General features: G+C 32.9%; 3 protein-coding genes across 6 annotated transcripts; 2 read left to right on the top strand and 1 right to left on the bottom strand.

Moving 5' to 3' along the window:
* Positions 1–1,568: 1,568 nt before the first annotated feature.
* LOC112697232 (transcription factor GTE8) lies at positions 1,569–9,304 on the bottom strand. The gene is made up of 11 exons (XM_025750321.3): positions 8,960–9,304; positions 7,386–8,696; positions 7,100–7,148; positions 6,880–7,011; positions 6,170–6,240; positions 5,970–6,042; positions 2,919–2,999; positions 2,724–2,839; positions 2,542–2,608; positions 2,303–2,433; positions 1,569–2,216 (listed from the first exon to the last, which is right to left on the bottom strand). The coding sequence occupies exons 2-11, from the start codon at positions 8,619–8,621 to the stop codon at positions 1,947–1,949; spliced, it is 2,226 nt and encodes a 741-aa protein (XP_025606106.1). The 5' UTR covers positions 8,622–8,696; positions 8,960–9,304; the 3' UTR covers positions 1,569–1,946.
* A 3,106-nt stretch (positions 9,305–12,410) lies between these two features.
* LOC112697233 (kelch repeat-containing protein At3g27220) lies at positions 12,411–18,094 on the top strand. 3 transcript variants are annotated; one of them, XM_072197485.1, is made up of 8 exons: positions 12,411–12,981; positions 13,361–13,549; positions 13,934–14,163; positions 14,418–14,588; positions 14,837–14,942; positions 15,141–15,347; positions 16,348–16,515; positions 17,579–18,094. In XM_072197485.1, exons 1-7 carry the CDS (start codon positions 12,772–12,774, stop codon positions 16,513–16,515), a joined length of 1,281 nt encoding a protein of 426 aa, XP_072053586.1. In that variant the 5' UTR covers positions 12,411–12,771; the 3' UTR covers positions 17,579–18,094. The 3 variants fall into 3 exon arrangements, with proteins under 3 accessions (XP_072053586.1, XP_072053585.1, XP_025606107.1); XM_072197484.1 differs by lacking the exon at positions 17,579–18,094 and adding an exon at positions 16,686–17,106; XM_025750322.3 differs by lacking the exon at positions 17,579–18,094 and having other exon boundaries at positions 16,348–17,106.
* A 356-nt stretch (positions 18,095–18,450) lies between these two features.
* Positions 18,451–25,010, top strand: LOC112697235 (glutamate receptor 2.8-like). Of its 2 annotated transcripts, none has more exons than XM_029287658.2 (5): positions 18,451–18,858; positions 20,593–21,830; positions 22,161–22,458; positions 23,456–23,654; positions 24,450–25,010. In XM_029287658.2, the coding sequence occupies exons 1-5, from the start codon at positions 18,579–18,581 to the stop codon at positions 24,499–24,501; spliced, it is 2,067 nt and encodes a 688-aa protein (XP_029143491.2). In that variant the 5' UTR covers positions 18,451–18,578; the 3' UTR covers positions 24,502–25,010. The 2 variants fall into 2 exon arrangements, with proteins under 2 accessions (XP_029143491.2, XP_029143490.2); XM_029287657.2 differs by having other exon boundaries at positions 23,456–23,856.
* Positions 25,011–25,458: the final 448 nt, after the last annotated feature.

Here is a 25,458-nt window from a genome sequence, read left to right as displayed (position 1 = left end):
GGATCACTCACTCATATAAATGACGCTATCATATTTTTCATCTCTCAAACTCACTAATACTCATATGAAATAATAGAACAAAGAAGGACTCACATAATCATGTCTTTTTCATTTCATAGAACATACTAAATACATAAGGCATATGTGCCTTTATATAGGCAAAGTTTCATACTAAAAGTTCACGATTCTACTAACTTCTTAATACACATACTTATCCATCTTTGCTTTTTACTTTGACTATTCAAAAAAGTAACTTTTTCTTGTAATTTCTATCACATCTTGAAAATTCTTTATTAAGTTTAGTCATCAATCTTGAAGCTTCCAATGCACTTCATGATTCTTCTAGTACGGAGGTGACGAGTGCAACTTCCATTCAATTCCAATTCAATTTGATTTTGAACTTCTTCAATGTTCTAGTATATTGTAGTTGTATTACTTTCTTAAATATTCTTGATTTAATTTTCTAACATATATTCTTAAAAAGAACCTTAGAAATTGAATTTTGAAAATTGAAATATTTTCATCTTTTAAAATTTGGTGAGTTTATGCTAAGTGATTCTTTTTATAATTTTTTTATAAAAGACCAAATGTTTTTTAGTGGTTTATTCTTACAAAAATTAAATAAAATACAGACCGCCTTATAAATCTTAGAGTCTATTGTTTTCCAAAATATATCAATTCATGAAACCGTTATACGGGTATCCAAAACTTGCAGAGTGCCATAAAACAAATTCTACACGTTTTCATGTAGGGAGATGAAGGAATTCCGAGATTGGGAAACACCTAAAAACCTATCCTTTAAGCAACGTAACCTAGAAGGGAAGCAAACACAATTTACTAACGTTTGACTTGTACCATTCTGTTCTGATAAATAAAACTCTAGATAAACACAAGAATTAACACGAGATAATTTTGTAGAATTACACCATGTCTTGAATCTGATATTTGAATGGTATATATACAAGCAGTTTCATAACTAAATCCTCACCTAAAAAAGAAAGCTAAATTTGAAGGAAGTTAGAAATTAGTAATTAACCTTCAACTAATATATACTCGATAATTAACGCTATTGTCCGACAAAAAGGAAGATACAATTGACCCAAAATTATTGCTCACCATTCCAACCGTTGTTTGACAAACCTAAAAGCCAAAGTTGTGTAAATTATACTACGATTTAGTTTAAAATCAAAATAGGTACGTGCTTGTGCTTGTAATTTTTGCCATTTTTACAAGTTAGAATACTTTTAAAAATACTTGGAAAGAAATTTTTTAAAATTAGCTTGTACTTATTACAATTAAAATATTTAGTATAATCTCATATATTAATTAATATATAAATTTAATTCTTATATTAATATTTATTATATTTTTAAATTTTAAAAATTATTTTACCAAATATATTTGTTGATGTTTGTACTTGTTAAAAATTACTCTTAATTTAATTTAGCAGACACAAATATTACAATTTTAAAAAAAACTATCTTTTAAAAATTATTTTGTACAAGTTACTTTTCAAAAATATAAACTTTTTCAAACTAATCTTACTGTATACACTAACCCCGATAAAATCCATCAAATTCAATATTTCTGCATTTTACAAAAATATGGTAATGAGCATTGTACAGCATATGATAATGAACTATTATATACATGAAGTAACATATCAAGAAAAAACCACATATAAATATCACTTAACCTAAACGGAAGTCACTCAAACACCCTAAATAATGTTTCTATTCTAGAGGCTGGATTGTGCGGCAAGCAAATATGCTCCCTCCCATCTGTGATGGGTTTAGTGCATTTTGGGAACTATATAACGTTTTATTCTTTTTTTTATATATTTTCAACAATAAAAAACATTAAAAGAACTAAAGGAGTCGGGAAATTTAAAGGGACGAAGATAATTATACTTTTCTCCCCGGTTCATCATACAAAATACGAGTAACTTAATCAATCTCTCCCTCTTCTACATCATTCACAGGGTTTGAAACACAGGGTGGCTCTCCTTCCTCTTCCTCATCATCCACTTTCATATATAATCCAAGCTGTTCCAAGGGATTGTTCCCGGCAAACTTGAAACTCCCCAGACCATCCTGAGAGTGATCAGGACTTGTCTCATCAACAGAGCTCGGCAACTGCTCAGCAGGCACAGCTCTAAGCATTTCCAAATCTTCGAGAAACCGAGAATTCTCATTGATTTCAACTGTCTTTTCCATCTGCACAGATGCCAGTATATAACCCAATAAAATCTGAGCAAATGGGCAATGGATGCATTTCGGCAAGCCAGAGTTTGCCTATTTACCTGCAGTAATGCTTGTCTTGCGGCTTCTCTTTCGAGTTCCCTCTTTCGTTTGGTTTCCGCAGCTGCTTCTGCTTCAGCCCTCTTTCGAGCATCTTCAGCAGCCTTTGCTTCGGCTTGTAGCCTTGCCTTTTCTGCTCAAGAACGAGTCAACCTCACACAGGTTAGTTAAAATTCATAAGTTGGATAGCAAGTATGTGATCAGCACTCTTATGTGGCACATGTATTAAGATGCAAATTACCTTTTCGTTGTTCCATTTCAAGTTTTTCTCTAACCTGGCGCAACTTTTCTGGATCCCCTTTCTCATCCTGAGCTCAGCCAAATTTAATCAAATTAAATTTAATTTAGATATAAGTAAGGATCAGAAGGACACGTTAATAGAGAATATTGTTTCACGTCAGTTCAAATATAAAATGTACTTACTTGTGTGAGCGTCTTTTCTCGTGCTTTCAAGATAGTATCAGCAAATCGCTTCTTCAATATGGCAGCTCGATAAAGTTTATCAGGAGAAACCTGTCTCTCGGTAGGACCACTGTCTCCTGCAACATAAATAAGATTCTGTGTTCATGTAGTGCATATCACTAAAAGATGTATCTTCAGTAAACCACGCAAACTTACCATCCTGACGGTAGTCAGAATCAAGAGAACTTGGCTTATGCTGAGAGTTATCCTCAAGTTGATCTAAGCCACTAACAGATTCTGCAGGGAATAACAGGTAAGGGCCCAATGATTAATAAAAGATAATGTAAGCTTTATCATTAGTAATAATAAAAAAGTATTCCCAATTAATGTCTAAAATCTCAATAGGTGGATTCACTATATATCATTCTCTCATTTGAATATATAGAAGAGGGAAGGAAAAAAATGGACTTCCTTGAAGTTATTTTATGTGGATACTGCTGTGTTTCATTCATGTTTGACAATTCAGATGAAAAGAACAATTTATGGAACAAGTTAAACTTTTAGCATTGTTTGGAATTGACAAATTCTTTAATAGTCTAAGCTCTTGATCTAGAGATCCGAATACCATTTTGGCTCAGGATAGGTCCCATGAAATCAGCAATGTTTTTTTCCAAAGAGGGGTATTTAGGTTAGGGTCATCATGATAGTCCATAACCAAACACCACGGGGAGCATTTGTTTATGAGCGCAGGACAGAGAGAACAGTGTGATTAAGAACCAATAATATAGTAAAACAGGAGCATTTGTTTAAGAACCAATAATCAGTCATATTAGTGATTAGTGATTAGCTCGTGTTTTACTATATTGTTTTGTGATTTAATTGTACTTAGATTGTGACTGTGTTGATAATTTATTGATTTCAGTTATGAATAATAATATCAACCAAGAAGCATTTGCTGATAATAATATTTCCGTGGATAATAATTTGGTTGCTAATCAACCAAGTAATGAATGAAAAGCCACAATATCAATGTTTATTTTGTCTACAATTTTCGGAGGAGGCAAAATTCACAGAATGAAAAAACACTTAGCAAAGATAACCGGAAATGTTAGAAAGTGTCCTAAAGTTCCGTATGATGATATGTGTATTTTATTAGGTGATATTGATGCTCATTTATATCAAAGTGACAGTGGTAGTAGTGGTCTTTATGCTTCATCTTTTGATTCTTCTGCTCAAGAGGGTGGAAATGAAGGTGAAGATGATCCCAACAACGCAAATCTGCAGCAAATTTTTGCGGATTTTGATGATTGATGACACTTTTATGTTGGCAATTCATATTTCATATTTGGATTTAAGTTTGTACTTTTTCTAAAGATCTTAAGACTTCGGTTGATGACATTTCATGTATTGCTTTAAATTTTGAAGATATTTTAAAGTTTATTTTAGACTATAATTATGTTTTAGAGTGTTTATTTATAATTTATTTATTATTTTATTATAAAACAATTTTTCCAGTTGGATCACGATTGAACTGATTGAACCAATAAACCAATAACCAGAGCGATTCGATGATCGATCCGGTTTTCAGAACCTTAGTCTTTAATACCACAGGCAGCCAACTTGACCTATTGTATGGTCACTGTGAAATAAGTCTGAAATGGAATTCAAGGAAAACCTTCTGAGATAGTTAGATGGAAGTGAACTCTAGCATTTCTCGTAATTTGAATTCCTTCAGGATCTTGGTGTCTCCTATTTTAAAGATTAAAATCAAAAGTTAAACTAAGTTCCCCCTGTTTCGATGAGCACAACAGCTGATCCCACCTGTTGTTTGATTAGCAGAACTTGGTGACTTTAATAACTATCAACTACAATCCCAGTCGAACAATACTCTCTCGTGCTCTTTTTCCGTGATTGAATGACTTCATCTTTTGCAAGATTTGACTCACTAAGTCGTGTAATGTTTTTGAAATGCTTTAAAAAAACTAAATTTGTGATTTTTTTATAATTTAACAAATACCAAATAAGATTAGAAGTACACTGTTCTGATAATATTTTCTCACATGAAAACTTACTCTTTGAAAACTCATCTGCATAAAATTTCTTTCCTAAATTTTTGTGTGTAACCCAATATAGCCATAATGGGGAGAGAGAAGGTGAATGTGATGGTGCACCCACCAAAGAGTTAAAAGTTGTGGGAAATGAAAATGAACATGTCTTGTGGGTTTGGATTGTGAGGAAGAGGAACAAAAAAATTTGGAGGAACTTAACATATGGATTTTGAAGGTTTGAAGTTTAATTTTATATGGGAAAAATTTAAAACTTAGAAATTCAATTTTAATTTGGATTTTCAAGCTTCGATGATTGAGAATTTTATCTATTTAGAGCTTTTAGGAATGAATTTTTGCATAAAATGGAAAAAAAAAAGGTAAAGAAAAATATGTATCAATTAGGACCCATTTTTGCAAGAGAGAATTTGTGTGTGTGTATGGGAAAAAAGTAAAGAAAAATATGAAGCAGTTAGGACCCATTTTTGTCACGAGATAATTTATAGGACTTTGGACCTTTGAGGCCAGGACACATCCTTGCTTTCCTTGCCAAAAGTTGGTCCTTCCTTGATGCTCCATTGGCAAGTCCCTTCCTACCCTATTTGCATGTCAACTTTACAAGGAACCAAGACCGTAAAAAGCTAGCCATTGAAAGGGTTATAACATCCCACCCCTGCCCAAACAGGCTGGATGTTCACTAGCCCCTTCATTAGTCCTGAGCGTCTCAGTTCTGGCATTACAACCCACATCACCAACTTTATTTAAAGGATATGGTGGAAGTCTCTAGTAGGAATTGAAAAGAACCCTAAGAGAACCACATCAAAACACTATCTATTGTGATTGGGAGTTGAAGGGCTTATAAACCCCACATCGGAATCCCATACTTCCATTGAGGGTTGAATCAGATAACTTGCAGTTGGATCCTAACATAATCCTAGTTGGATAATGCTCTCATTAGAATTGAGTAGACCTAACTCAACCTCTTAAACTAGCTCAAGATGAAAGGATTTTCCAACAATTATAAGTGATATCAAGGCCTTGTCTAGGCAATATGGAACTCTAATAACTTCCGCTTTATATTGTACACCTTAGTGCAGTTATCAAAATAGCATCTAGGCTTGGAGAGTTTAATTTTAGCATAAAGAAATGCATTCTTTTTTCCAAACTGTGAATCATGTTTTTCACCTTCAATTAGTATGAAAAAGACAAACCAAGAACTCACGATTTATTTCAAGGTCATCAGTAGCCTTAAGCTTTTCTTCCAATTGATCCCCAGAACCCACATTTTCTGGTTCCTGTAGAAGAACCCAAACCAAAGATTAGATTACAGCATGTAGCAAAAGAAATCATAGAACATATTAGGAACAGCACCAGCAATTACAGATAACCAAATAAAATCTTCCACTTAATAACAAACCAGACCTTTGCAACATTTACTGGACTTGCTTTCCCATCACCGGATTCACTACCAGAAGAACTACCAGAGTCCATATCTGCACAATGCCCACATCAGATATTATAGTCGCCAGTTGATGTAAAAATTATGGGCAATTCAAAAGAGAATTCCAAAGCATTTAGCTGAAAGGGAAGTTGTCCAAATGGTGTTTGAGTATGGCCAGAGAGAGAGAGAGAGAGAGAAAGATAATAAACAGCAATGAGGTAATAGTGGCCTTGAGATTCTAAAATGCAGAATCAAAAGCTACTGAAAGTTTCTTCAAGCATGTTGCAATGAATCATCAGTTAGCTTGCAGTAAAATGTAGCCAAATGTCCCAAGTTAGTGTTCAACTTCATTGCCTAAGCTATAAGGCTATAAGGCTACAAAAGCGTTTGACGTACTCAAAATCTAAATCAAACAAGTAAACTTTAGGTGCAGTAACATCATCTGAACAAATAAAAACTATTTTCCCTCATCTGGAAACAAAACTAGCATTTTTACTTCAAGATTTGCATAGGTCTAACTATGAATGCATTGGTTGCTTTTCTGAAAATTCAGTTTATAGCTGTGATAAAACAACAGAAAAAGCATATAATATATTATTGTAATACTCCCCTATCATGTACCAAATGTATCACATAGTCACACATTATTTCCGTATACAATGCATCATGTAAAAATTCAAACCCCACTTACCACTGGAGCTACCAGGACTTAACCGTTTGTCCATAGTATGAGTTGTATCCTTTTCAATGTCCAAAGGAGGACAGCTAGAGACAGGAGGCTCATTTCCACCAATGTCCACTTCTTCATCAGCTGGATCATTAGCTACAAGTGGCACAAATTCAAATAGAAAATCAAATTTAGTACACAAACACGTGCAGGTGCATAGATACACAAACACACAGAGTATAACCTTTAAATGCTTGCAAAGAAGAATTGCTTGGCCCAGAATCATTCAACAGCTGCAACAGAAAACATAGATAACCAGAAATAAAAATCATAAATTCAGTTGTCATCCATTATTGGGAGAGAGAAAGGAAGAGGGGGGGAGGGGGGTTTCAGTAACTTAGTATCAAAAAGGCAGCTCAGTACACAAGCATCCGCACCCAAAGGGTATAATGTAGGTTACATGGATGATTCCACCGATACGATAAAATTTGATTAACTAAAATTATGAAAGGGTTAAGAAATTGATATACCTCTATTTCACACGCTTCCACCTTTGCATTGTTCTTCTGCTTCTCCTGCAAATAGTCGTCCAATAGCTTGCGTAGTGTGAACAATGTATCATCACTGAGATCATCAATATCAATCTCAATTTCATCCTCTCCACATTCTCTACCATTTGAACTCTGTTCTTTTAAGAATTCAATAATATGGACAGGTATTTCTCCCAGCAAAGACTCCAATTCTCTACCTAGCTTGTGCTTCTCTTGATCCGACATAACCCGCTTAGGAGGTGGCAAAACTTCAGGTTGAGAGGGCACTGATGCAATTTTCCTCCTTTTTGAAGGAGGCATTGGCTTTGCACTTTTCACATCTTCAAAAGTGTCTGACTTCGCAGGCAGTGGCAGAGCATCCATTTTTGGAATTTTCTTCTCAATTGTTTTCCATCTCACTTCAAAATATTTGTTGAGGGCATCAGCCATGAAATGGACATCATTCCCAGGGGGATTATAAGTCATTGCATTCGAAAATGTAAGCCTCACATCTCCAGCAAATTCCAAGGGACCCTTATATGATCCAGCAGCTATCTTTCTTTTTATTGTTCCCAAATCCATAGGATGCTTGATAATTGTGAAATAATCAGGAAGATTCAACTTCACCACATCTACAGGTGAGTTGAAAACCCAAGAAAACTGGTGGCTCATCAACCGTTTCAACAGCGACTCACAATCTTTCATCAACAAAATATTTGCCGTGCTGGGTGAAGAATTCTTTGCGGCAGACTGAAACTTGCCGGTAGATCCCCGGTTCCAGCTTCGAGGTTTATCAGCTGATGCTTTCAATTTATTCACCGGTATGGAACTAGGAATCGACGGTTTCCTCGAGTTATCAATCCGGGATGCATTATGCTTATTCCCATTGCTACAGCTTAGAATATCACTGGAGGATGACAGTGCAACACCGCTAGCTGCTTGTAGTTCAACCTTCTTTTGAAGTGCTCGAATCTGCTCAAGCTCTGATCTCAGCTTGAGTACCAGGTCTTTTCTTTGAAAGTGCGACAACTTCGACAATGGAACAACTTGCATTGGAACCCCAAACACATCGCGCCGGCTCGAATTCAAACTAATACATTTCCTTGTAGGAACACAAGAGTCCTCTGAAACAGTAATTTCAGTGTCTATTCTTCCAGAGCTACCAGATCCCTCGGATTCGCCGGCTGTCCCAACAGTGTTCCCATAATATCCTCCAGAAAACCTACTCTTTGCCATCGTAACACAAGCAAAATCCGTTCCCAAGAACAATTTATCGGTTCGCTTCTAACCGCAAGGTGTAGTTCAGGATAACTGTTCAGAGATGTCAATTACATAAAAACCATAATTCAACAAGGCAATTTTCAAAATTAGCCTACTACTAGAGATAGAGGTTAGAAAGGGGAATGAATTGTTGCACCGAGAAATTAACGAAACTGCAAAGAAATTCTTTAGAGAAACATAAAGAAACTCAAATCCCTTTATGCAAATGGTGCAGTTTCACACCAATTCGGCAACTTTTTATACCACAAGAAGTCGAATTCGAATGGAAATTCCAAACACGCATAAGCAATTACCGTTGAGTAACCGAAAAACACAAGCCAGAAGTAGCAGCGTGCTCAGCGAAGCAGCAATTCGATACTAGATAGAGAGATCACAGGCCTAGAGACGAAACCCTATTGTTTTGCAGTAAACGGAAACAGATGAACGAAACGCCGACGCGTTTTGATGAAAACGACAGTGGGAGGAGTACCAAACGACTTCGTAGCGTAAGACTGTAGGAGGAGCAGCAAGCGAAGAAGAACACAACGACGCCGTTTCAGAGAGCGAGCTTGGTGATTGAGCGAAGAGTGATGAGAAGAAAGCAAAATGCCAAGTCGAAGGGCGAAAGAGGGAGAGAGACTCGAATCTGACCTTGTTTTTAGTAAATATATAACAGCCGCCTCCTTACTTTGCAATTTGCTTGGACCGTTGATCCTTTTGAGATTTGAAGATCGGACGGATGCTACTGATAAAGAGTATCAGCCGTTGGATGTGCTATCAACGTTCACGATTATTTCGTGCCGCAATTTGTTTCTAGACGAGAAGCTTCCATGAAGTGCTGTGACTTCTCTGGCACACATTTACCGTAATGGCCTCCATCCGATACGCCCTACCATATATAAAAATCGTTAAATTGTCATTTAACCATTTTAAATTTCATATAAATTTACTGCATCTAAATTTTTATTTTTTTATTAGTATTAATTATTTTTTATGCAATATAAATAAAGATAAATTATTAAATTTGTACTTGAAATATTAAAATATTGACAAAAATTATTTCATTTTTATTAATAATAAAAATATATTTAAAATATTTTAAAAATAATAAAAATACTCAATATTAAATATATATAATTTAAAAAAAATTTAAAAATTAAATTTTAATTTAATTTTTTGCAGATACTGTTATAAAAATAATACAGTTTTATTTTTATAATGTAATGATTTTACATTAAGTAAAATTTTCTACAATTTTTTTTATGAAAGATCAAAAATATTTTTTAAACATTAAAAAATAAAATTTAAATTTTAATCCAATTTTTATATGCACTTTTTAAATAATTATCTAAATATTTTTATAAAATTTTGCATCAAACTAATGTGAGAAAGGGGAGTGAGAGCCTTGCAAAAGTAAAAAGTGAAGTGACAAAAAAGGAATACAATTTGTGCAAGAAGAACAATAATAAAATTTGTTATTGGAATCCCCAGATCTAAAAGCCAAAGAAATGCTAGGAGATAGAAAGGCATGTGAATACTGAATCTTTTCTTTCTGACATCTCCTTCGTTTCTCTATTCTTCATGGTGTTGGTGATGCTTCTCACTCTTTTACGTAGGTGAGATTACATGATGGTGCATTATATCTATGTTCTTTTCATTTTTCTTATTTCAATATACATCATACCCATATCAATACCCATAATTTACTTACTATACTTATCATTCATGAACTCTACTTGTACTTACCGATACTGATCCACACTGGATATCAATAAATTCATTCCTTAATTGCATTCATAACACAAATACATCAGCGATTTATTAAATATAAAAATTATTTGTCAATTATTAAAAAGTAATATTATTTTAAATTATTTTTATCATATTTTATAATATTTTAAAAATATTTTTTATCATTATTAAAAGTGAAAATTATTTTTATTAACATTTTAAAAATTCGGGTGCAATTTTAATACTTTGCCCTATAAATAAATACAAAAAATTTAATTATAACTAAAGAAAATTTGTTACTTTGAAATTGTAAGTGCTAGTCACATTTATAGTTATTAAAGACTTCTTTTGTTTGGTTTTGTCATTTATTTAGAAATAAATATGTTTTTTTCTATTTCTAAACTTTTAAAAGTTTTAAAATTATCACATTTAATTTGATTTAAAAATAAAGGTAAAATATGTTTTTTTGTCTTTAATGATGTTGAAAATTTTTAAAATTATTCCTAACATTAAAAGAATAAAATTAAAAAAATTATTCTCACAAAAAATGTGACTCGTTGAGTTACGCACAAAAAATGTGAGTCATTTAAAAAAATTTGTGAGATGTGATCAATTAGGAATATGCATGAAGTATCATATGACACCAAAAAAGAAATGCACGAAGTATCAAAAAGAAGAAAAAGACATGCAGCGTCAAAGAGGAAAATATCAGATGAAGTACAGGGAGTCAATGGAATATTTGTATAATATGTATAATTGGGATTTAGGAATGTTCGATTATTTTTGGTATCTAGATAGTTATTTTAGATAGTATGGATGTATTGTATTTAAAAAATTAGTAATATTTTATCTTGAATGTTTATTTTTTAACTCATATTGAACTAAATAAATAGCCAATTGTTCATATTGTACAAATACTCTATTAACTCACCAGTAAAATTTATTTATGAGAAAGTATAAGAAGCCAATGAAATATTTGTATAATATGTACAATGGAGGTTTAGAGAGTATTAGAGATATAACCATTAGTGTTACTTTTTTCCATCAGCTAAAGCTTTTGGGATGAGTGGTATTTAAAAGATGTTATGTTGGAATAAATTAATTTTAATAATTCAGATCATCTATATTAAATCATAAAAAATATATCATAATGCGGAAGTATACCTTTATTCATAAGAATCAAAAATTGATGGAAGGATTTGGATCTGGTTCTTTCGATCTTTTTCGACCAAAGTCTTCTATATCTGTAGATGGCTGAATTGTGACTCTTTTGATGGGAAAGGAGCAACAAATGTGGTTTTTGTATATTGGAGTCTGAAGGCCTATTTATATTTGAGCATAGCACCCATTAAACCCTAAAACCCAAATAAAATAGTATCTAAAGTCCAAAAGATAATATATCTAAAATCCAAAAGATAATTATCTAAAGAACAAAAGATAATATCCGATTTTATTCTCATTTAATTCTAAATCAAAAGTAATAATGACTTATTCAATTTAGCATTTAAAATAATAAATGAGATCACCATTATATAAGTTATTTAATTTAAAATGGCATAATTTATGATTATAATTAATATATGTATTACTCATAAATAAATTAAAAAATTAAAATAATTTCCTAACATGTTATCGATAAAAAATTTTTGAAAATAAAATAATTTTAACAAAAATAATTAATTATTAATTGAATTATCTGTATCTAAAGTTAAATATTAATGTGTCAGTTAATAATTATTATAATTACAAAAATTATTCGTACTTTTAATTTGTATCATTTTAAAAATACTCTAATTTTAATTTTTATAAAAAAAATTAAAATTTTTAAAAAATTAAAATTAAAATATTTTTAAAATTATAATAATTATTAACTAATACACCAGTATTTAATCTTAATTTTAAGTAATTTAATTGACAACTGATTATTTTTATCGAAACTATTTGTTTAAAAATATTTTTATTAATAACATCTTTTAAATACAATTTTATCGATATCCGAATCTTTTAAATACCGACCTCCGCGTCAAACGAATTAAAATAGTAGACAAAAGCTGTACCGTTAGACAAAATATCTTTTGTACATCTAGTCATTGATTTAGGTGAAAAAAGATACACAGACTACTCAATCATTCACCTGGTTTTACATGGGAACGCAGACTGACACCGAGCGAAGGACACATGGGAATTGAAATTTAAAGTATTAAACAAACGCCAAGATGGCAAAAACCATTGGCGCCGAACCTTTGTTTCCTCAAAGGGGTTCTCTTCGCTTCTCCCATTCATTCCTTCTTCACTTCCAACACCTCCTTTTCTTTCATTTATTTCTTCCCCCTAAATTAATAAATGGCTCTTCTCACTCTCTCAGCTCTAAATCCTTCTCTTTCCCACAAAACCAATGTCAAGGTTTCACCAAAAGCACTTCTCTGCAACCAAGCTCGTTCTCTTCTTCTGCTTCTCCACTATTCTCGGTCTTGCCCTCGTCGCTAATCTCATTTGGGAGTCCTTCTCTCATGGCCACGTAGCAACTACGTCCAATTGGGTCGTTCGCGACCAAGTTCCCGTTATTCTCTTTCAGAATAATTCTGCCCTTCACACACTTCAAAAGGTAACAATGCCCCTTCTTTCTATTATGCACACCTCTGTTTTTTTGCGTTTTCTTTCCCTAATTGGAGAAAGCTTAACAGAAAACGGAGATTTAAGAGCTAGAGTGAATTTCATAAATTAGTTGCTGTACTAGCTCAATTTTGTCGAACGTTTGAATGTTAAGGTTTTAATTATTATAATTAAAATTATTAGGGTGAAAATCTGTAGTGTTGGCAGCTTCATTTATTTTTAATTTTTTTTATTGTTTTGGAAATTTCATTTCATTGTTTACTTTTCTTTTAAATTCGGATTTTGTTGGGTTCTGATTGATAATCTTGTTGAGTTTGCTTTTGTTGTTACTCTATTGCTGATTTTGGATATAATGTTGGGGCTTTCTATAGGGTGGCCACGCTGAAGTTGCAAAAAAGAATGGCTCTGAAGATCTCTTTCCAGCAACATTTGCAGATATACCTGCTCCCAATTGGAATTGGGAGGCAATGCCATCGGCTCCGGTGCCTCGGCTGGATGGATATGCTGTACAGATTAAGAACATGTTTTATGTTCTTCAAGGATACAGAAATCTTGACTACGTGAGTGTTTCGCTGATCTCTGGCTCATTGGCAAATGCTTAATGCATTCAATATGATCCTATGCTGATGCACATGTTGTATCTCTGACCCTAAAAGAATAATCTTGCTTATGTTTTACGAGACCTCACAGCACAATAGTTGGATTCATATGTATAATGTAGTTAATGTGATGATAAACTTATTTATTTCTTTTGTCATTGTTTACTATTTGATCTTAAAGATCATGTTGTTTATGATTGTGAGACTTTATAGCACAGTACTTGGATCCATATATATAATGTGTCTGGTGAGATGATAGTTTTTTATTGTCTGGTTGTCGGTTGACAGTTTATTGAGACTATTAACGATCTTAATTTATCTTCTGTGCTTATATGTTTTTCGCAGGTGCATTCTCATGTTGATGTCTATGATTTCATCGGTAACAAATGGGTAGATAGGATCGAGTCACCAAAAGAGATGGCTAATTCACATTTAGGAGTTGCAACTGATGGGAGATACATATATGTGGTCTCAGGACAATATGGTCCTCAATGCAGAGGGTCTATTAATCTTGTATTCGCCTTAGACACTAAAACCAAGCAATGGAGCAGTTTGCCACCATTGCCTCTTCCAAGGTATGTTATGTACAGTGTACACCATTAAATTATGCGTGAACTGTGCTGTGTACTGCACTGTAAATGTTCATTTTCCAATTTATCAGTGAGGTGCAACCTAGACTTGTTATTTGATAATTTAAAATTCTAGTTAAATTGGTATCTGCCACTACATTAATGATTGATCAAGCTTTTCTGGTAGATGGAATTTTAACAAGTTAAACTATTTAATTGTCATATGAAAAGTTATAGTATACTAACACAGGAATTTCTAGGTATGCTCCTGCTACTCAATTATGGAGGGGAAGACTACATGTCATGGGCGGTGGCAAGGAGAATCGCCATACGCCTGCACTAGAGCATTGGAGCCTAGGTGTAAAGGATGGTAAAGCATTGGAGAAAAAATGGCGAACTGAAATTCCCATTCCTCGTGGCGGACCTCATAGGTTAGCAGATTGCCCAGATACTTTTATCACTGTTCTTGTTTAATTTGTGAAAATCTTTAATTTCTTGATTGTTTTCTGTTTTTTTTTTTTTTTCCAAAAAAAAAATCATGTTTAAAAAGCTAACCTGTGTCATTGAAACCCAAAGAATCTTTTGAGAAAAGATGATTTTCTTTTTTAAATCTCATACATTTTCTTTAAACTGGTTGGTTGGCTTTCATCTTAGTTCTAACACTACCTTATTTGTACAGGGCTTGCATTGTGGCAAATGATCGGCTTTTTGTGATTGGTGGACAAGAAGGTGATTTTATGCCCAAACCAGGCTCACCTATATTCAAGTGTTCACGCAGGCATGAAGTATGTTTTCTTTGGCTACCAACAGCATTCATGAATTACTCTGTTGCATGTAATAATTGGCTTATTTTTTTGAAGATATGTCACTTGAAATACTAGTAATGTGTTCTAAATAACCTTTTGCATTATTGCGACTCCTTCATCATGTATAATATATAGACTTTATGGTGTCTTATGGCCTTAAGATTTATTTTGTTTCAGGTTGTCTATGGCGATGTTTATATGCTGGATGACGAAATGAAATGGAAAGTTTTGCAACCTATGCCAAAGCCTGACTCCCACATAGAGTGTGCATGGGTGATTGTGAATAATTCAATTATTATCACTGGTGGTACAACTGAAAAGCACCCGGTTACCAAAAGGATGATCCTGGTTGGGGAGGTTTTCCAATTTCATTTAGATACACTGGTATGCTCTCATGCATGCAATGTCATTTTTCTCTTTATCTTTTGAAGGCCCCATCCCTTCCCCCTTTGCATATATTGGTTGTGGTATTTTTGTGAATGATCATCTTATGAATCGACCATTATTGACACAAGCCACCAGTCAATTTTGTTAGAATGTCAATCAGTCAATGTAATGCATATATATGATTCATCGAATCTCAGATATTAGATCTTAAAAAGATTAACAAAACCATTTTAAATTTTAACAATGTCATTGCAAAACATTTATCAGTCTTGTTAATGTTAATCATGACACTCTTTTTCTCTTGGTATTGGAGCTGAATATTTTTGTTCTCTTCTTTGTTTTCTCTGTTGTTTTTTTTTTCTTGGTACTGGAGTTAAGAAATTATTAGGGGTGCACTGCATGCTCCATTTGTGTGCACAATCACTCATCCTTGGTTTTATGTATTTGAAATATTATAAATGAAATTGAGTGGTTGTGCTTTGTGAATGTTTCTGAAACACACATTGAATATGCTCTAGGAGCATACAAGAATTTCTGTTTGTGACATTGTTCATTATTAAAAGTTAAAGCTCAAGCATAACATTGCTTGGGCAGTGTTCTTTCTTTGTTTTGCTTTTTAGTAAATTGGATGGGAATTCTGTCCTCTATTCACATATTTGATTTTTCTTTTTTAAGTGGACATTTAAGTGGACATTGTAAAAGAGACTAATATTTATACATGAAGCCCTTTCCTTCAAATTCCTTTCAAAACCAAACTTATAAAATCACCATTAATGGCAACTAAAAATTATTGTGGTCTTCAGAAGAAAAATAATTTGTTACCATTGTGTTCACAGTAAAAATCATTCTTAATCTGCTAGAATATTGCTGGTTTGAGATGGATTAATGTTACTGACAGAATGTCATTTTGGAACATGTTTATTCATGGTTGTTTGAGATGTTGATTAATATTCCTTTCTGACATTTGAAATTTTATGTTTTGCGTTACCTGCCGCAGACGTGGTCAGTGATTGGAAAACTTCCTTACCGCATCAAAACCACATTAACTGGTTTTTGGGATGGATGGTTGTACTTCACATCAGGGCAACGAGACAGAGGACCGGATAATCCGCAGCCAAGACGGGTCGTTGGGGATATGTGGAGAACAAAATTAAGTTTAAGATAAGTGAGTTTCGAAATGTCAAACTTCCCCTAATCTTTTGGTTCAAACATTATTTATCTTTCCATTTTCAATTGCTTCACTGCTCTATTTGGGCATTGGTTCAGTAAAATTTGTGTACATAGGATAACTTACTAACTTTGATTTTGCAACTTCTTTTTTGGTAAAATATACAGAATTGGTTCCCACTTCCCACCTATGGAATAGTTTTTAGGTCACTAGTCGTAAACTTTCTGGTATCTGTCAGCCGGAACCGACAACAAATCTCTAGCCCCTTCTAAGTTTACCTATGGAATAGTTAATGCAGAAAACCTCATCAAATATTTACTCAAGAAATAGCATGTTATTATGGTTTCCATTTTGCAAAGGAAAGGCTGATTGTCATAAGCACAGTAAAATTTAGTGCTTTTGCAAGTTGGGGTCTTGAAAGGGAAGGGTTTATAAAGACTAAAGTGGAAACGAATTTTACTCTTTCAGAGCCCTTCAGAACCCCAGCTATTCAAACCATTTTATCTCTTCACATTTTATTTTCTTATGTAATATTTTGAAAAAAAAAATGAATAAATAAATAAGTAGCAACCGAAAAGTTTCTCCTGACCAGCACGATATTCTAACAGGGACCAGTGCTCAAATTTGGCCTCGGTTGGAAATGGTCTTATTTTACTTCCATTTTCCCCCCCTTGGTAGGACCCTCGTTTTGGTTCAGCGTAATATGATGCAGACAGGGGACATTACGCTTATACTTAGCAAACGGCAGCATTTGAATCATTGATTAAAAAAACGAAATCAATAGTTTTAGCATAACGATTAATTTTTCGTATCAACAAATAAGGCATTATATTTTATTCTCTATATTACACTTTACAGGAACCAAATCTGATATTTATACCTATAGCTTAAAAAAAAAAAAAAAAAAAAAAAAAAAAAAAAAAAAAAAAAAAAACTTTTTAGGCAATAAGTAATACAGTCAGTTATATATATATCTCCATTTTGCTGGAAGTTTCAGTAAGTTAGTGAGGTCAGGTTTGAATGAGCTGTGCTGACTTTTTTTTATATCAAATTTTGTAAGCAAATGTAAGCTACCAAGAAAGTTGCTGCAGGGTGAAATATCAAAGAGTAGAAGACATATGCAGGCATCAATATCATTATTGCAATATTGTATCTTTATGCAACTTGCAAGATGCACTAACAGCACATCTGTTGAAACTTCAGAAGGTTCCCCAAAATGCACATAAATTCTATTGAATTCAAATTAGATGTAATAATTTTGTTTCTTCTTTTCTTAAACAAGAAAAAATGGTTTCAATACTAAAGCACGAAGCCCCTTGGAAAATTCCCTGTTGAGGTCAACAAGAACCTAGTCACCTGCTAAACTTAAGCAGCAAGCCAGCAACGAATACCTCTCTCATTGACTCTACTCCAAGCTCCATGCATACTTTTAGACATAGCAACTAGTACGCTTGAAAAATGTAACAATTTTTAAAAATAATTGACATAATTGTAAGGAACGATCACCTTATAAGAGTACAAGTTAATATGAAAATATGAAAAAAGAATTATGGGCGGTTCCTTTAAATAGGAACTCATTCTTCCCTCTCATTATCTCAAGGTTTTTTTTATTGGATCTGCTCTAAGTATGTCTATAAGCCTAGAGAAATCTGCTAACTTTGTAATTTGTATTAAAGTATAGACAGGACTTTATATTCACAAAAAAATACGAGTTCGACACTGATGTGCATACTATTCCGGAAGTGACGTGTCTCTCGAGGCCTATAGCTAAGTGGTAAAACTACCTAAATATTTTTCATTTTATTTTATTTCAAAGTACCAATCATAATCATATCCTATGAAGCATGGTAAATTCGAGAGGCAAGAATAATAAATCCAAAGTGAACTTTTCGGGTCAGATATAATTCATATATCAGCCAAAAAGAAAAAAAAGTTGAGCAAGTCAAAACAAAGAAAGGTTTGGCTTATTAATACACACACACAATGCAAAATCATAGTCATAACTACATTTATAATAATTATCTTTAGGTATTGCTAGACAGTAGACATACATTCCTCTAATGGGAAGAAGTTGTTCTTCCATATCACTCTTCCTTGCCTTGAAGTTATTACTACTAGTAGTAGCATGGTCATCAAAAAGGGGACACTGCTTAACTACCCCACGACCAAGGGCCACTAATAAGAGCATAGGTGCAGTGCTTGATTTGGATTCACTAATGGGTAAGCAGCAGAAGATAGCCATGGAAATTGCCATCAGAGACTTCAACAGATTCAGTAGAACTAAACTCCACTTGGAGGTGCAAAATTCCCGCGGGAATTCGGCTCAAACAGTTGTTAGCGGTAATTTTTGCTTCCTTCTTTAGTATCCAACAAGATAATTACGTTGACATTATGCTCGTGACTCTTCAAAGATGAACAATGATAAATACCCCAAAATATTAGGAGTTGAAGGGACGTTGTGCATGTGTCAAATGCTGTTTACATTTGGAGGACTCTGCATGTATTTTTTTTTTCAATTTTATAATCTTGTAAAAACTAATAAATAGGTGGTTTACAAATAATATTTACTTGTTAAAGTTAATGCTATTTCATTTACAAAAGTATAGTTTTCTTGATGATTGAGAGTCCTAATCTATTCTTTTAATACTTAAATATGTAAAAATTAAAATATATTGATGTGGGTAATTGTCTTTTAGATTTAGAGAGCTATTTAATTTTTAGATTTGAAATTAAAATTGTATAAGTTGTGGAAAATTGGATATATTGACATCTTTATATATAAGCTCTAAACTAGTACAATTGATTTACAAAAATATCGGTAATTAATTTTGTAACTAAGATTAATTAAGCACCTTTATATGTGTTTTTTCCATTTTTATACTTACACATTTACCTTTTAATATTTGCGGTTTTCTGTATCTACTTTTCCTCCTTTTTTTTTTCAATTTTGTTCTTTTTTATCTTCTACTCTTCTTTTTCATATTTCTCCTTTTCTTCTTCTGTTGTGTCCTTGTCTTTTTCATCTTTTTTTTTATGGTCTTTTTTTTAATCTTGAATCACTTTCTTTTTATTCTCCTTCTTCTGATGTGTTTTCTTTGTGTTTCTTTTTACTTCTATTAAATTTTTATGAAAAAAGAAGAATAGTAAAAAAGAGAAACATAAAAAAAGATGAAAAAGAAAAATATAGAAGTAAGGATAACATTTTGAAAAAGAAAAAGAAAAAGATGAAAAAGAAAAAGAGAAAGATGAAAAAGAAAAAGAGAAACATAAATGGCTTTTTACCAAAATACAAAATGTTTTAAGGATAACACAAATTTTGAAGAGAAATATAGAAGAAAATACATTTTTTTTTACCAAAACATAATCTTTTTTATGCTAAACGCATATATTTTATGACGTAAACAGGAAAATCTTTTAAAAGTAAATACACAAATTATCTAAGAGAAACGTAGTAAAAAATACATAAATTTTTTTATAATAAATACAGAAATTTTGTAAGGATAAAAACAAACTTTTTTATGATAATCATATAAACTTTTTAAGAAAAAAAGGAAAATACAAATTTTTTTTGCTTAAGCACATAAATTTTTTGTGCTAAATACTTTAATTTTTAAAGATAAATATACAAAATTTTTAAGAAAAATATACGACAAAAATTCATAATTGTTTTTATCTAAATACAGAAATTCTTTTTAGATAAACTATAAATACACAATTTTTTTTTTATTAATTTGGCCATACTCAATTAGAAGTTCTTCTAGACTTCTAGGATTAATGTACTTTTCTCATAGTAAAAGCATGTTATGTTATACCTTGTTTCTTCTACAACCTCTCTGTTTCACTATTACTTTGAAGTTCATGGTTATTTGGTAGGAAGTACAAACGATAATATTCACCTCCATTTCTCGACCTCATTACTGATTGACTGTGTGTTGTTTCGGATCAAGATTCTCTAAAGTGAGAAAGTTGATAGAGTCGTAAAATAAGGAGTTAATCACTCTTAAATTAAGATAGTGATTAACCCTTTACTTTATCACTTTACCAACTTTCTCACTTTACAGGATCCAAATATAGCCATGGATCTTGCACAGAAGAAGCAGTTGCTAGCCATCGTAGGAACAATAACACAGAGCGAAGCATCTTTGGCAACTGAAATTAATAACGCCACAAAAAACACCCCTATATTATCTCTATCTTCGTTTGCACCCATCACAGAGTTACCCTCTTCTCCATTCCCACAACTAATCCAACTCGGAGATGATATCAACATTCAGATGCAATGCCTTGCAGCCATTGTAGGACACTTCAAGTGGAAAAAAGTGACAACAATATATGAAGTTAATAGCAGGTTTTCTTATGATCCAGGTGTACTAATTTCCCTCTCCAATTCTCTTCGCCATGTTGGATCTGAGATCGTTAACCAGTTAGCATTTCCTTCCTTGTCTTTGCAATCTAGAATCGAAAATGAGCTTAACCAACTCAAGAAGAAGAGTAACAGGGTCTTCTTGATTGTGCACTCTTCTTTAGAGTTGGCTAGCGTGCTTTGCAAGAAAGCAAAACAAATGGGTTTGATGGAGAAAGGATATGTATGGATCATCCCCAACGAGGTTGCTTCCCTTCTTGATTCGGTTAACTCTTCAGTTATCTCTACCATGCAAGGTGTTATTGGATTCAAAACACATTTTTTGGAAACTACCAAACCATATAGAAAGTTCGGGTTCAGATTTCGTAGAAGGTTTGCTCAAGAGTACCCTGAAGAAGAAGAGAACAACACTCCAAGTGTTTTCGCACTTCGAGCTTATGATGCAGCTATTGCTATTGCTAAGGTTACAAACAAGTCACAAGGAAAGTTCAACATGAAAGAATTCCTTGATGAAAATTTACATCAATCTTCAACCTTCACCATAATTAATGTGATAGGAAAAAGCTATAGAGAAATGGCAGTTTGGTCTCCAACACATGGTTTTTCCAAGAACTTTGTTGAACATGAGAAAATGGAGGTAAATAAATCTAACGGTTATGGTGGAGTTGTTTTGAGTAATATTTATTGGCCTGGAGATTTACACTCAGTTCCAAGGGGATGGACCAATAGTAATGAGGAAATGCCACTTAAAATAGGAGTACCTGCAAATGATGCCTTTGCTCAGTTTGTGAATGTCACCTATGGTGACAGCAAGCATGCAACTTCCATAACTGGTTTTTCAATCAATGTCTTCAAAGCAGCTATTAAGAATCTTCCATATCACTTGCACTATGATTTTGTTCCCTTCAATGGCTCCTATGATGAAATGGTTAATCAAGTTAACAATAAGGTAATATGATTATTAATGCATTTGTAAAAATTAAGCTTGTATCTACTCTTGATCCTTATAACTACATGTTTTGATTTTAGTCCTTTTTTCTTCTTTCTATTTTTATAAAATATATATATATTGAAAAACAATTGTGTTACGTGTATAACAAAAATCAATCACTAAATTAGTCACTCATTTTTTGAAACAAAAAATATAGATTAAAAATGAGTTAAACAATGATGACTGATTTTGAGTGTACATAATTGTATTTTTGAATGCCAATTAAGTCCTACAAATATTATGCTCTCAAATTTTTTTTTAAGGTTACTTTTATTATTTCTAATGTAGACATTAGATGCTGCAGTTGGAGATATATCAATATTGGCATATAGATATCATTTAGTTGAGTTCTCACAACCATATATTGACTCTGGACTTAACATGGTGGTCGTTGAGAAGCCCAATAAATCAAAACAAACATGGATGTTTATGGATGCATTCACAAAAGAGATGTGGTTGATGATGGCAGCAATGCACGTTTTGGTTGGATTTGTCATTTGGTTGATTGAACGCGAAGAAAATGAAGAACTACAAGGGCTGGGGGCGATGCTTTGGTTTTTAGTCACTGTAATATTCCTTGCACATAGTAAGTTCTCTCTCATGAAAGTTCATTTGGATCACATCACTCCAAAATTGATAATGTCACACCCATTTTGATGCAATTTTGTTATAAATATGGTTTGTATTAATAGTAATATGTTTTAGTTAGTCCATTAATACCATAGTATTAACCAACCTGGGTTGATTGAATGATTAGTTCACTCGTATAAACAAGTGTTAGGGATTTGAATCTCGTCTTATATATGTATCGAGTTAGCAACTCATTAGCCAAACAAAAATCCTTAAACAAAATTTAAATCCGTAATAAAAAAAAAAGAGTAAAGTATCGTTTTTGTCCCCAACGTTTGAGGTTTGTGTCCCTAACGTTTAAATCGTCCTATTTGTATCCCTAACGTTTATAAAAGTGATTCAATGTTATCCTACTATCAATTATACTAACAAATCATATTATATTTTTCAATTATTCTTACTTGGATGTATTCATTCTCAATTAGGTCTCACTTGGATGTGTTCGATTTTAATATTATATCCACTATTTGTGTTTAGATTCAATTATGTCCCTAGAAAAGTGAATTATGTTAGGAATTAGTTTCAACTTTTGATGAGTTATTTTTCGGAGTGGATCATCGATTCTATCCCAAACATTTGTATTCTAACTTCAAGAAGAAATTTTTAAAACTCAAACTAAAGCGTTCATAATGTATAATTGACGCCAGGATAACATTGAATCACTTTTACAAACGTTAGGGATACAAATAGGACGATTTAAACGTTAGGGACACAAATAGGATTTGCCCTAAAAAAACTAATATGGAAGTCTTTTGGATGTTTTACCATAGAAATTTTTTCATAAAGCCTCAAAATTGGTGAAGCAAAATATTTAATATAGCAATTCATATTTGTTAGAATGTTTGTAGAAATATCCATGGCTTCATGTGTAGTGTTCACCTAAACTAGAAGAGTGATTAATATTTCCTAAACAAGAATTTGACACTAATCGTAGCTTATTTTCTGATAAGCAGGAGAACCAATAAGAAGACCATTGGCTCGAACCGTGTTGGCACCATGGTTATTTGTTATCCTAATTGTAACCAGTAGCTTCACAGCGAGTCTAACATCGATGATGACCGTATCGCAACTTGAACCATCAGTGGTTGATATTCAGACCCTTCAGAAGAGAAATGCTGCAGTTGGTTGTGATGAGAATTCATTTATTGTGAGGTATTTGATTGACATACTAAAATTCAAACCTGAGAACATTAGAAGAATAAATTCCATTAATGGTTACCCTGCAGCATTTAAGAATAATGAGATTGAAGCAGCTTTCTTTGTCGCCCCTCATGCCAAAGTCTTTCTCGCAAAGTACTCATGTGAAGGCTTCGTCCAAGCAGGGAGCACCTTTAGGCTTGGTGGCTTTGGTTTTGTGGGTTCCTAATCTCATATTCAATAGCAACAATGTTTTGGTAGAGGTGAAAATGAATAAGTAAACAGAACTAACATAAATGTTTCCCTCTAAAAAAAAATTCAATATTATGCATAAATTTCTACTACTAGTATATCAAGTAGTTAACCCCAAAGTGATTTATGAGATTATCTACTGCATTAAAATAGTCTCCTAGACCCTAATTATACTAGTTAGGTACAAAAATGCATCATGTTAGTCGTCCATTTTCATCAAGTGACTCATCATGTCGTTAGGGTCTTAACATGGTACACTTTTGTCAATCTCAAAGATATGATTAGTGTAATTGAGATCTCATAGATTGTCTTAGTACATGCTGTCAGTCTCAAAAATTTTAGTACATGTTGTTGATCTCAGAAATCACTTTGAGATTTAATTGGATATCAAGTCATTACCAAAATAGAATGGTTTATATTTGAGACATTATTCACTCATTTTATTTTCACTTCTACCAAACTTTATGTTCAAGTAACAACACGTGTGCTAGATATCTAGGGGGGACGAAAAACAATGATCTGACAAAGTTTTATACAATTTTGTTGTTGATACATCAGGTGTTTCAAAGGGGCTCCTCTTTGGCTAGGGATATATCCGAGGCATTGCTAAGTGTTATAGAGAATGGAGAAACAGAGCAACTTGAAAAGGATATGCTGTCCAATTCACATTGCTCTCTTTCAGATAAAAAAGCAAAAGAAAGTTCACCATTAGGTTATCAGCCTTTCCTTGGCCTATTTTGCATTTGTGGCAGTATTGCTATTTTGGCACTATTGTATATCATGCTTTGTTTAACTTTAAAGAATGTTGAGAACTTGGTAAAATACATGAGAGGTGCATTGATTCAGTTATGGAGAATAAGGAGATGGATAACAACACATTGTGTTGGGATCTATTCTAAAGTACAGTCAAGGAGCATGAGAGGGGTTAATGTTGCCATAGAAGCAAGAAATTCAGCGGAAATAGTCATTGATAGTGAGCAAGTCCCTCGTGTAGCTGAAGTTGTTTGATGTAGTATCACTAAAATAGTATTGGTTGCTTGTGCACTAATTTTTATTCACTATTTCCTTATGTGTGAAAAAGTTTTATATTGTTAGTGAATCAAATACTTTTATTTTTGACATTTGTTAAACTGGTGGGGTAGTTTATAGGATCTTTTTTCGATTATTGCTTTAAAACAATGCAAACATGGATGAAATTCAGCAAACACATATATCAAAAACTCAGAAACTAGAAGGCCTAGAACTAATGACAACACTACCTAACAAAAGATAATATTCTGCCTTCCAAAAGAGAAATGATCCTCAATGTTCCAGGATCACGCAGCTGGGGCTTCTGCCTTCCAAAAAGATAATATTCTTAGTACATTTCTCAATGTTCCCTTTTTTCTGATTTTCTGAATTAACTCGGAAAAATGATCCTCAACTAGCCTCATCATTTCATTTCTATCTTGAACCCACTGTAATCTTTTAATCTTTCTATTCTATTTCCACCCCTCCTCTGAATTGTTGTGCCATGAAGGAGGGCTAAAGGAATTCATTCCTCTGCCACAACACAACTAAGGAAAAT

The sequence above is a fragment of the Arachis hypogaea genome, chromosome 6, assembly GCF_003086295.3.
Source record: "Arachis hypogaea cultivar Tifrunner chromosome 6, arahy.Tifrunner.gnm2.J5K5, whole genome shotgun sequence".
Lineage (NCBI taxonomy): Eukaryota > Viridiplantae > Streptophyta > Magnoliopsida > Fabales > Fabaceae > Arachis > Arachis hypogaea.
Note: the sequence above shows the minus strand (reverse complement) of the source record. Positions and strands in the feature narration are given on the sequence as shown.

Excerpts from the sequence above, each read along its gene's own strand:
- LOC112697232 (XM_025750321.3), bottom strand. The coding sequence starts at position 8,621 with ATGGCAAAGAGTAGGTTTTCTGGAGGATATTATGGGAACACTGTTGGG. Across the intron at positions 3,000-5,969 it reads TGATGACCTTGAAATAAATC|AATCTGTTAGTGGCTTAGAT; the intron begins GTGAGTTCTTGG and ends TATTCCCTGCAG. Across the intron at positions 2,840-2,918 it reads TTCTGACTACCGTCAGGATG|GAGACAGTGGTCCTACCGAG; the intron begins GTAAGTTTGCGT and ends TTTATGTTGCAG.
- LOC112697233 (XM_072197485.1), top strand. The coding sequence starts at position 12,772 with ATGTCAAGGTTTCACCAAAAGCACTTCTCTGCAACCAAGCTCGTTCTC. Across the intron at positions 13,550-13,933 it reads GATACAGAAATCTTGACTAC|GTGCATTCTCATGTTGATGT; the intron begins GTGAGTGTTTCG and ends TGTTTTTCGCAG. Across the intron at positions 14,164-14,417 it reads CCACCATTGCCTCTTCCAAG|GTATGCTCCTGCTACTCAAT; the intron begins GTATGTTATGTA and ends AGGAATTTCTAG.
- LOC112697235 (XM_029287657.2), top strand. The coding sequence starts at position 18,579 with ATGGGAAGAAGTTGTTCTTCCATATCACTCTTCCTTGCCTTGAAGTTA. Across the intron at positions 21,831-22,160 it reads TTAATCAAGTTAACAATAAG|ACATTAGATGCTGCAGTTGG; the intron begins GTAATATGATTA and ends TTTCTAATGTAG. Across the intron at positions 22,459-23,455 it reads TGTAATATTCCTTGCACATA|GAGAACCAATAAGAAGACCA; the intron begins GTAAGTTCTCTC and ends TCTGATAAGCAG.